We start from the raw sequence: 12,426 nt of genomic DNA on the forward strand, positions 1-12,426 counted from the left end.
TACGACATACCTGATGATCTGTTCTCCCTTCATACAGATTGCATCAGGAGGGTCAAGCAACATCCTACATATGACGCATGTACATCATAGCATCGCACAGCGACTGCATCAAGATGCCATGCTTGAGGTGTAGGACATTCGTTTTAGAATACATATTTGCACCTCTATAATCTTATCCTCATTTTTTTTTTTTCAATACCAGGTGAGATGCATTTCTGTGTGTGTGTGTGTGTGTGTGTGTGTGTGTGTGTGTGTGTGTGTGTGTGTGTGTGTGTGTGTGTGTGTGTGTGTGTGTGTGCGTGTGTGTGTGTGTGTCTATGAAATGCCAGGTTGTTAGGACCAGTGACTGATACACTCAGTCAACAACCAGACTTACATGTCATATATTCTGAAGGATCTCTGTCTGCTCGTCCTCACCTAGGTTCAAGGAGATCGACATCAATGGCTCTTGAGGTTTTTCCGTTTCTTTCGTTTTTACTACTTGTAGCTAGTCTTTTCTCCAGGCACACTAAGATCAACATCATGGTCTTTTTTTTCGTTTATATTCTTTGTCTGATAGTCTTTCATCCCAAGCTGACACAGATGTACATCACTGGCTTGTGATAGAAAGAAGCGCTTTGTAAGCTAGTCTTTGACCCAGGCTTGATGACTTCCTTATCACTAGCTCCTGAGAGCCTCCAGTCTGGCCTGCATCTCCTGGAGGTCTCCCTCCGCCTCCTCTTCCTCCTCACTCTCGGGGCCAGCCACTGCTGCTTCTGCTCCGCCTGGCACCTCATCGCTGACAGAGGGCGCTGCAGAGAGTTTCCCTATGGTGAGAAAAATGAAAGACATGTCTCGTGATTACTTGTCACTGAAGTCACTATCATGGCATCAATGTGCAACTTGAAGTTGGCTGACTCACTGCCGTAGAGCTGGTCTTTGAATCTTGAAGATAAACTTCTACTGTCCTTGCTCCACAAAAGAACACACTCTCACACGCAGCATCTTATCTACTTGAACCAAGGAGGTTTTATACATGGAGTTCCAACTGGCTGTAATTTATTGAAACAGTTGTCAGATTTCTATTGATGTACAAAAGAATTCCACAGGTGCACTTGTGCCTTTGATGATCGATGTTCCAAGCCGCCGTCTTGCTGAGCAATCTGAAGATTCATTTTGAACGTTATCATAATGTTGGCCATATTTTGCTTATCTATCTATTAAATGAAATGAAATTTCACTTAAGAAAGCATGTAAAACAAAAGTCAATTCCGTTCAGAAATTTGCGCAAAAGTGTAAATCAGAGCTGTATTATGTGAAAATGTTTAAAACTGTACCATCCTGGAAAGCTGGTGTTATCACTTTTTGACTTAATTTCCCCAAATGAAACTAACAAGTACTAATCTTCATGTATAATTCTTTATTGATAGATATATCAGATTAGTGCCCACGTATGCCCAGTCGAGTAATTTTCATTTTCATTTCAGCATTTTTTCCTCAATTTCTGTTCGCGCATCCTCGTGTCTGTACCACCTAGCTTTCATAAGAAGGGATAACGAAAAGTAATTACCATCACAAAGACATATCTTCCTTTGAAAGTGGCTGGTGATTATGCAATGAGACACGAGTCAATTGTCTTCGTATCGGCGCGGCAGATCCTGTTTGGCACATGCTTCAAATATTTTTGAGCGGCAGCATCGAACATAGATCAAAGGGAATAACTCTGTTGTTACTCCATCTCTTCAACCTCCTTGCTTGAACACACCTCCATTACATAACCCATATAATAATCACACCTTGAATTTCTCTTTTCTGTAAGAAACTTCATGTGTTTACATTCACACCATGTTTGCTTCATCTTTTCTTGTTCACATGATCAAAACAGTGTGCCACCTCTTTCTCTTTGCATTCTGTTGGCGGAAACCAGATTTTATTGCTCTTATTGACATAATGCACTTGGGCATCTGCCTTGAGGCACCCTCATTGATCTTCACCAATTCATTCATTCCAGTAACTTCAAGAAAAAATAGATTCTATCCCCCTTCGATCTTCGTTGTGATTTGAGTGCACTTGTGGACAAAAGCTAGAAACATACTTCATGCAACCTGTCATACATATACACAATACTACCTACAGCACATCATGTTCAGATTTGTGACCCACTACAACAAAAGGATCCGAAAGTCAAGGGAGGTCAATTTTCTGAAAATGACATGACATTATTCCCTCACTCTTCCGCCTCAATTTCATACATAACACAACTCATAGAAGTATTTGGTTACAGAGATACACGTATTGATGATTTTATGAGCCCATGTTGAGTGGTCTAGGAAATCAGCGTTTTGAGAAAACCGCCTTCAAAGTTTTCTTGCGACGCAATCGTGATCAATGGGAGGTATTCCAGTTTTCACACCTCTTAACAATAGAAGGTCCACTCATAGCAACCTCCATGATATTCATTCAAGCTTAGCACCAGCGGTCTACGCACAACCAATCAGTAACCAGGATGCCACGCACTGACCAATAAGATCAGTCCCTCATTGCTAGGGGCGGAGTCTACCTGCGGCGCTAAATCCAAATCTTCGGACACGTTACTGTTCCGTTGAAAGTCGGAAAATCATGGCCCAGGAAAATGCTGTTTTCTTGCCTTTCCTTTGATCATTTAACTTCAAAACTTTGGCAGATGATAGACAAAACATTAGACTACAACATTATGCCAACAACAGAAATTTGATGGTTTTGACCGATTTTGATGATCTGACTTCAAACTTGATTTTCTCAGCTCAGCCATCAGCGACTTTTGGATCCTTTTGTTGTGGCGGGTCACATTTGTTCTTGTAAGGAGTATGTAAACCCCTCCCCCCCCCTTTTTGTAAGATTGAATCACAACACAAGCTACTTCATTCACTGCGAATGTTATCTACAGGTAAGCTAGAGTGATCTAAAAAGAACACCCTCGACAGACAAAATATCATCTCTAGCAAAGTTGACTTCATTCAAACTCAGGCTGAAAACTCAAATCTACACCACTTCACTATACTCTCCAAAGACATGAATACACACTGATTGTTATACCAATCTACAAAACAAACTGTTTGATGATAGTTACACAACTGAAAACTAGCTTCTCATTTGGGAAGAGCCCCTTTTTGTATTGATTTACTCACCTGCAGTCACCTCAAACAAAATCTTGTCAATTTCCTCCTGGGTAGCCTCTTCCTCCACATCATCCAGCGACTCGAATGTATCCTCCATCATCTCCTCAATGATACCAGCCTGGAGAGATGGGAACACGACATTAATATGCAGTACGTAGGACCTTGATTATCCGGCCACGTTGGGACCGGCGGGCCTCCGGATAATCAATTTGGCCGGATAAGAGTGATATGCTCAAATACAGCACTTTCCAGCCTATCATGCTAGGGGTATACACATGTTATTACCAATATTATGATTATCTGCATGGCATGGTAATGTTTGATACTTCATATGATGATGTGGAAATAAAACAAAATATAAGCAAAATATCCCTTCATGTCCATTCATGTATTGTTTGTCTGATTGACATTGAAAATGAGATCGATATCGCCACTCGTCGAATACTGCCACTGTAATGTACTGTATACGCCGTTATTTTCGCGTACAGATATTTTCGCGAATGACGAGGTCATATAGACATTTTCGCGAGGTGTTGTTTTCGCGAATTGACGCCGACGCTTACGTTAATGCTCTATCAACAAAGCGCATGGAGACAATTTCGCGTGTTGTTAAATTAGCGATCCAACTGCAATTCGCGAAATTCGCGAATATTAAACCCTCGCGAAAATAACGGCGTATACAGTACTGTGGCCACTGCTGTGCATTCAGTGACAGTGACAAGCGCGGCACCAATCATCGACATATCGTCTGACAAACTGACTGAAAAGTTACAATTCACTGCGGCAATTGAAATATGTCCTGTCGTGCATTCAGATGATAATGGTTGAATGTGTTTGTTTTGAGTAAGATTTGACACTGAAAATACATGAACACATGTCAGCTAGTAGATGTCCGGATAACATTGAATCCAGATAATCGATGGCCAGATAATCAAGGTCCTACTGTATTGTACAGTGGAACCTTGTTACAACAAGGTCTGATATAGTGAGATATCTGACATTATATAAGATAATTCTGCAGGTCCCGTTCCTTTAATATTCAATTCAATTCAATTCATACATTTATTCAGTAATAAAAATCGTTTGGATATAAAATGTTTACAAAATGAAGCAGGTACAATTCTGAGAAAGCCAGAGGCTTGTTAAAAAAGAATGTACCCTTGAAAACAAATCATATACATATTGCAATTTAAACATTGAAAATCCAAATGATAAAAGGAGCTCAGAGAGAATAAAACATATTAAAACAAGCACAAAATTAAAATTTACAACATGGAGAGAATAAAACATACTAAGACAGAGGACAAAACAAATAACACCACATGAAGCAAAGCAAACAAAACAAAACGAGGCATAGAACGAGACTACAAACATACGTGTTAATAGTACGAGAAAGCATTACCGATTGCAGCACATGTAAAATACATAATTTAAAAAATGTAATTCAAATGTCCTATTTTGACTAATATTCTTTTGATTTTATCCCTGATATAACAAGATACCTGATACAATGAGGACATTTAAAGGTTTCCCTGTAACTCAACATGAAATCTATCTTACATGGTGCCAATGAAACTTACATGATAGATTATCGACATTTGAGCAAAATAGGACAAATAATTTGGACTTTACCACCACTTCAATACGCTGTTTAGTCATGTGCCAGCATGGTGTTCTGAGCACCTTCGAATAATCCAGTGTAAGAGGAATTTTTGACTTTATATTCCTTTTATTATTTGCATGTGCGATGATGATAATTTCAAAATTTCTCATAAGGATGTACATATTCTTTGTGACACTAACTTGAAACATAGACAGGACACCACACCATACATATCCTTAAACACAATGTTGGGTTCTTTGGTCAAATTTTCTGTCCAATACATCCATGTATTATGTATTTGCAAATATAATGAATCAATATAATTCTTTGACAGATTTGGTTTCAATTAACAATGTGAGTTACTGTCCGCATCTCACCTTTGTCATTTCTTTTGATAACTCCATCATTGTGGACTGAATCTCTGGAACCTTGACTAGTGCCTGCATTGCCTTCATTACCACCGTACTCCGCTCAAGTGCCCCACTCACTCTCAGTAAGGCTGAAATAAGAAACCACCACAAAATTCACCACTTTCAAAAAGAAAATCAAGACACAACCATTTGAAGAACAGTTTTGATGAATACAAGTCATGGATGACTTCACCTGGTCATTCACTAATGTTTATTTTTCTTGTTGATCTTTAATGTTCTTCGGGTTTTCATTCATCAACATATATTTTGAGCTGCAAAGTGCATCAAAACTGTATTCTCAAAGGCACTATGTTAATTTTTCATATCATCATCATCATCATCAAAATTTCACCAAATTTTTCTTTCTGTAAAGCGCCTGTGCATGAACCCATGACCACCAAAGACTTCTAAATATCCATCTGCTATGCATTCTGAAAAGAAACAAATTTGAGTTTGAATTATGCACTTCGAGAGTGGTAGGCAGAAATATATACAAATTAGCCATGTTCCTTGATTCAAAGTTCAATAAAAGTGATAATAGAACCAGAGCAATCATCAGTTTAGCAAAATTTGCTTGACACTAGCCATAAAATCCTTATTGCCGATACTATGCATTGATACATAACAGGTGCGTTCACACTATGCGAAACTACATATATAGTTTCACTACCCTGTATTTTGCTTCACGTAGTTCGCGAAGCGTTACTGCAAACTCAAACTTCCTGTGAATCTTCCTGCATGCACTTGGGAAGTTTCTCACTTCATGAAATACTATGCATAGTTTTGTGTGTTGTAACCATGTGCAGCTGAAACTTCTAGAAGTTTATGACATCATAATGGCTCTATTCATGTTGTTTATGTACATTGTGCATTCTTTGGTACGCTGTTGCACATTTGCATTTTCTTTCCTGTATCAGACCGAAAGTACAGGTAGTTTTTTTAGCACTGAAACTGCACATAGTTTTGTCTGTAATGTGACCGCATGCTAAAACTTCTGGAAGATATCTGGAAGCAAACTATGCACAGTTTCACGCAGTGTGACCGAGGGTAATGTGATTGCGGAATGATCATATATCAAATATCATACAACACATTTTGATAATGAGAGTGAGCACATTTTCAGGCATAGCATGGGTACAATCTTGTGTCAAAATCTACTCAATCAGCCCATAATAAACCTTGAAACTGGAAATGAAAATATGAATATATAAAAAAAAAAAAACTAACACAACAAGGTGACATACAAATACTATAAAAAAAAAAAGAAATCAGAAAACTGATTTGATTGTCTGGAACATGACAGAATACTGTCACACGAGACTTGGATTGCTAGTTTGGGAGACAATATTCATCAACTTTAGTTGGAAATTAGTTGGAAGCTAAATGCAGTTTGATACTCAGAGCACTGCTAGCTAGCTTCTGTGCAATGTTTCATGTACATAAACATTGCAACAGCTTTGAGAGCAGATACAAACATCTGTTTAGATAGTCCACCTCTGCAGGCGGTGAGTTAAAATCCCAATACACTGTTGTAGCTGTTTAAAGTGTGGCCTTTGAGGTGGAAGTTGGCTGATTAAAATATGTTCAAATTAGTGTAAAAGTGGATATTTTCAGGGGACTAAGTTTTTGTGCTCAACGGGGTGAGAAGAGTTTCGCGCATTTTTAATTCCGCGGAATCAAGACATTACCTAATGGAACATATGGCAAGCAAAAATATTCGCATGCTTTTATTTTCGCGCTAGTTTCTGGTTGCGCAAAATGCGCGAAAAATTTCAACACGATGAACATTTCCACTTTTACAGCTGACTTGGTTGTCTACAACTGTATGCATGACTTACACAACTGGTTCTTCATCTGCATGCCGACTGAGTTCAGCTGAGCTTTGGAGCTGTAAATACGGTTCTTGGCCTTCTTGGACTGAATGAGCTCCTTTGCCAGGATCTTGCAAACATCCATTTGATTCTTTTTGGCTGCATCTTTGATCGACCTCTTGACTTTCATTTCAGCCGTCTCAATAGCTACAGGACAAAAAGCATAATATTTGTTGTTTGAGGGTTTGCACGGTGAAGTAAATGAGGGAGAAAGGTTTGCACAATATTTGTCACACACAGCAGGAGAGAAACATGTCGTTTACATCTGTTAACATGCATTTTTCTGACCACAGACTGACAGGCCAAGAATATTGAATGATGCAATGAACAACGCATTACACACACATTTCAGTAGATTCACACACATTTCGGTAGATTCACACTATCAGGGGCGGATCCAGGAATTCCATAAAGGGGGGCGCAAAACAAACAAGGGAGTGACTTCCAGCTTTCATCAGCTGAGAAGCAAAAAAAAAAAAAAAAGGGCCTTAATAGGAATTTTCTTGTACTACTTCCAGGGTTAATTAGCTGACAAACAAACACAATAAATAATTAAATAGATAAAGAGCTTAAGTGTAAAATGTTCACATTCTTTCACGCCTCTTCTTGGTTTCATCACCTGACACTGACAGGAAAAAAAAAAGAAAGAAAAGAAAAGACACACAAAAAAAGCATTAAGCACAATGTCCCCTGTTATCGTGCAAATTTCATGCTTTTATTAAAAAAAGAAAAAAAAAATCAAAGGGGGTGCATGCCTGGTGCACTTCATCTTTAAGATTTTTTTTCTTTTTTACACACACACACACACACACACACACACACACACACACACACACACACACACACAAACACTGATGATTATGATAAATGACAAAAAAAAAATTATATCATATGCCTAGATACTCTTTCATGTTTGGCATGTGGTATTTTCTTTAATGAATACATGATGATGATTTGTAGTTTCCATACTTACAACGTATTTGCCTGTCTAATTGTCGACCCTCTTTCCGAAGAGCTGTGGTCCATTCTCTTACCTGGATGAATCAAACAGGAAGCACTTTATGTACATGAATACTCTAAAACTATTTCCTTGAGTAAGCAAATTTTCTCTACACTCACAGATTTTTTTTTTTTTTTAAATAATGAATGGCAGATTCATGTAAAATCGTGTACCTGTATGTGTAAATAAAAAGACTACCAATACTGTTACATCAGTATAACTGAGACTTGTTATGTAATACTACAGGCCAGCTGATGCAAACACTGCAATTATAAAATGTACACTTAAACAGTCATGACTACATCTTTTAATATTTGACTTTAACTATACATATGTGCCATCACTTTATCTTATTTATTTATTTATTTATTTATTTATTTATTTATTTATTTATTTATTTATTTATTTATTCAGTTTTCTTTACCCAGGGTAGCCCCATCAGTGGTTTACACACTGTTATCCTAGGGGGCCCTGCAACAGAATGACAAAATATAACAGCTAAACAAACACAAAATATCTAGGACATTCCTTTTTACATCATAACATCAACACAATAGCAATACTCTATATAAATGAAGAAATGCAAAATTAATCCTTGGCGATAATAATACACAAACTCATATTATTTGAGAAAAAAAAAAAACCTTAACATTAAACAGGAATATCAAAAATACCTGAATTCTACCCCAAGTGAGATATGTATGCTGTTACGAACGCTTGATGAGAGGTGGCGTTTCGGACTTTTGCTTTGTTTTGTTTTGTTGCGCAATTCCCTTGGACTTCGTGGTGGTTTGATGCCAACATCCAGTGTTGGGATCAAGAATTGTAATCGGTATCTCTTCGTTAATCTGACTTTTGGCATTGAAGCTCAAATCAACCCTAATCAGAGTCTACTTTTTTGGTTTATACATCTGTTTTAACATATTCAATAATAATTTATTGTAAATTATAAAAACTTCCAAAGTAAATTGAATTCTAATGTAACGTGGTATTTTACTATTCTTATGTACTTCCTTGCTTTTTGACTTTTGCTTTGTTTTGTTTTTTATTGGAAATTGTCACTGGACCACTTTTCAACCATATGAGAATTAGCACAAACTTAATCAAAGTGATCAATATAAAAAACAATCAGGGCTCTATGAGTTTCATGACAGAACACTGTTTTCCATTAGAAATGTACACAAAATCACAAAATTGGGGTGATATGCAGTTATGTAATAGGTATGGCTTCATAAAAGTGTGCACAGACATTGCAAATTTGATCTCAAAAGATGTGGAAGACTTGAACAAAAAAAGTCAAGAAGCCCCATGACGAGGTTTTCTTGCGTTACAGAATTATGAAGCGTGAAACGTAGAGGGGTTCCCCCCCCCCCCCCCCCCATTCAGGGTAGGCACTGGCTTCACTCAACTACCTTATACCTAATCTAGGGTGCCTACTTCACTACACCTAATCACAACATCTAGACGCAAAACTGTATCATCATCATCATCACCATGATCACCATCATGACATTTGTAAAGCAGACTGTGTATGGAAGGAAATTATTGATAGTCCTGTGTTTTATATGCAGGTAGATTTTCTAGGCCTCTCTAATGTTAGAGCTCTACCTCTAGTCTAAATCTACTGCGATCAGTGCTTATGTAGAACACCCGGCATAATCGTGATATAGTCCCCACTGCTGCATGTCCGTACTAAATACAACCCTACCTAACCCTATACCCTAACCCTAGTCCGCGGGTGCACGCGCACTGTGTTGGGGCCTATGGTGGGGACTATATCACGATTATGCCGAACACCCTTTCTATCAAATGTTAGGCGGAGAGAAAAATTAATAAAAGTATTGCAAAAGCATATACCGTAGTTATGGGTAAACTCGGCCTAGCGGGTAAAGTCGGCCCCCAGCGCGCGCAGTACAAGTAGTTGTACTGCGTGCGCTGGGGGCCGACTTTACCCGCTAGGCCGAGTTTACCCATAACTACGGTATACTGTAAAACTAGGAATGTTCACGTGCATTTTAATTTCATGAATTTCACACGAGTCAAAATTCGCCAAATTAAAAATTCATGCAAAAGTTCTTGTCTACACTATTCATTGAATAAGACGCAACTCGTGAAAATTTCATGCTGCAAAAATATTGTTTTACAGTAAGCACTCGTGCTTGTAAATGTTCCTTTGTATCATGTCGATATCTCACATTCTGCAAACCCAAACTCCATCAAAATCACAAGAAATGAATTCATTCAAATCCAAATAAATTCAATTTTAGCTTATTCATTTCCAACCACTTTTCAATCAAATCTGTTGACGGGAAGGGTTGATATCCACTTCGACTTTCTGTGCTGTGTCGGTCGCCCTCAAAACAACTCACTCACTCTTTCGCGGATGTACTCTAGAGTAGAATCTATTTAACTTTAGAGTTTCTAGATCCAGTGCAGTGTTAAATAGACTAGATATCTACTAGATTCTAACGTTACATACATTTTCAACATTTTTCTAGCAAGGAAAGGCGAGAGCCTCGCCTCGCCCATAAATTGTTAGTCTAGTTCTCGTTCTAGCCTAGGTTCTAGGAAGAAGGACTCAGAATTTAGATTCTAGAGTAGTCGAGAGCCAAGTAGCGTGTAGTAAAATCTGTGACGTGTTGCTGATGCTGAGCCAGTAATTTAGAATAGATTCTAATCAATTAACTGTTAAATTAGGTGTGTGAGTCTCTGTAACCAGTTAGACCTAACCTGTGTTACATCAAATTCAGCACATGGGACTACAGAATAATTAGCATTTCTTAGCACCCTACGATGCACACAATATCATCTTTCAATATTGAAAAAGATGGCGTATAAACATTACCTGTTCTTTTGGGTCTTTTTTCGGTTCTTTACCAAATAATCCCATGATCTGTTCCTACAAAGACTATTCCCAGGAGTCTCGGATACGAGCGATGAGCGAAGCTTGTATTGCTCTTCTTTGGAATATTGAACTCAGCCAACAATTAAATGCACTCGTGCTCGCGTCACAACCATGGCCACAACAACGAACGCTAACTTCAGCATTCTGATTCATTAGGTGGTATATGGTGCAGGTTACCTTTATGACAACTCTGTCATTTACATGAAAAGGGATGATGTCATTGGTGGACTGACTACACATGCAAGGGTGCGGCGCATGGTACACGGCATTTTCACTTACCTACTTCTTTCTTGTTCAAAATTCAATGTCACAACCACCTATCCTGAGCGTCTTATTGTTGTTGTTGTTTTTTTTTTGTGTGTGTGTGTGTGTAAAACTAATGACTTGTGAAGCAAAGGTCAAGACCTACCAAAGGTACTGAAAATGTGCTTGACATTCAAAATACTACTACTATAGGCCTACTACCTACTGATAATAATAGTATATTAGTGATAAGTATAATAATCACATGGTCATATTTATATCATTACCATTATCATTATCATCATTTGAATCATTCATTACTATCATGAAGGATGCCAATGATGTACAAGGTAGTAATATAATAATTGATGACATTTGTGCAGTGATGATTAACCCGTTGAGGACGGTTTGATTTTGCTACAACACGCATTTTCCATAGACACTTGCCCGACTATACTCGGGACTCGTCCTCAGCGGGTTAAAAAAGTGGGTTTAAACATTTTCTTTTGTACCAATAATACAAGGCTTTTTGTTTTTATATAGTGTTATTGCTTGTTTACCCTGGATATTTACAACTTCTGTTCACATTGATTGTGTGAAATGTGGAAAAAAAAAAAACATATCACATTGACTTGTCATATAGTTCAACTTAAAACTCTACATCTAAGACATCGGTCTGCCTTTTCAGTTGAAGAAAATGTTCTTAATTGCCTCTACGAATTATAACTTATTCCTTGTACCTCTTTTCTCATATAATTAATTTACTTGCAACCATTGCAGGGTGATGCTTATCAGGTACCATGTATGGTGTTTGTTTTGGACAATATTCATCTTTTTTTTTTTCTTTAGACATGCGAGAGAATTTGATTTTTTGGTTATACTGTATATGGACTGTGTTCAGAACCATCCTGGTACTTTGCTGTAATTGTTTATCTAAAAAACAACATAATAAACATGAAACCCCCTGAATGTCAGCAATACTAACGAAACATGAATTTTTGTATGTATTAAACTTCATCCCCACTTCACAAAATCATGCAAATGGAGCTATTACTCAGTGGCACACAAGTATAGTGCCTTTGGAAATGCTCATTGCAAGTTTTATGTTTATGTCTCCTTTTTATTGCTCCAAATTTCAATTCCATATCTTCATACAATTACTGTACTATAAAGTGTATATCGTTATCTCTAGTTCCGCCCCTACCTTTTCTTGCCGGCGTTCTGTTTTAAGAAGCACAGTCCCAGAGTCTTGCATTT

At 37.8% G+C, this 12,426-nt stretch overlaps 1 protein-coding gene across 1 annotated transcript; it reads right to left on the reverse strand.

The window, feature by feature from the left end:
• Positions 1 to 321: 321 nt before the first annotated feature.
• Positions 322 to 10,994, reverse strand: LOC139709780 (charged multivesicular body protein 3-like). The gene is made up of 6 exons (XM_071621742.1): positions 10,867 to 10,994; positions 7,995 to 8,055; positions 6,989 to 7,168; positions 5,118 to 5,239; positions 3,147 to 3,255; positions 322 to 806 (listed from the first exon to the last, which is right to left on the reverse strand). Exons 1-6 carry the CDS (start codon positions 10,909 to 10,911, stop codon positions 661 to 663), a joined length of 663 nt encoding a protein of 220 aa, XP_071477843.1. The 5' UTR covers positions 10,912 to 10,994; the 3' UTR covers positions 322 to 660.
• Positions 10,995 to 12,426: the final 1,432 nt, after the last annotated feature.

This window comes from Diadema antillarum, unplaced genomic scaffold, assembly GCF_040938485.1.
Source record: "Diadema antillarum isolate AM-2024a unplaced genomic scaffold, OU_Dant_1.0 seq00001469_RagTag, whole genome shotgun sequence".
Taxonomy (NCBI): Eukaryota; Metazoa; Echinodermata; class Echinoidea; order Diadematoida; family Diadematidae; genus Diadema; species Diadema antillarum.

Coding starts and splice junctions, on each gene's coding strand:
- LOC139709780 (XM_071621742.1), bottom strand. CDS start 10,911: ATGGGATTATTTGGTAAAGAACCGAAAAAAGACCCAAAAGAACAG. Junction 7,169..7,994: donor ATTAGACAGGCAAATACGTT/GTAAGTATGGAA, acceptor TTTGTCCTGTAG/CTATTGAGACGGCTGAAATG. Junction 3,256..5,117: donor TATCAAAAGAAATGACAAAG/GTGAGATGCGGA, acceptor CCATCTCTCCAG/GCTGGTATCATTGAGGAGAT.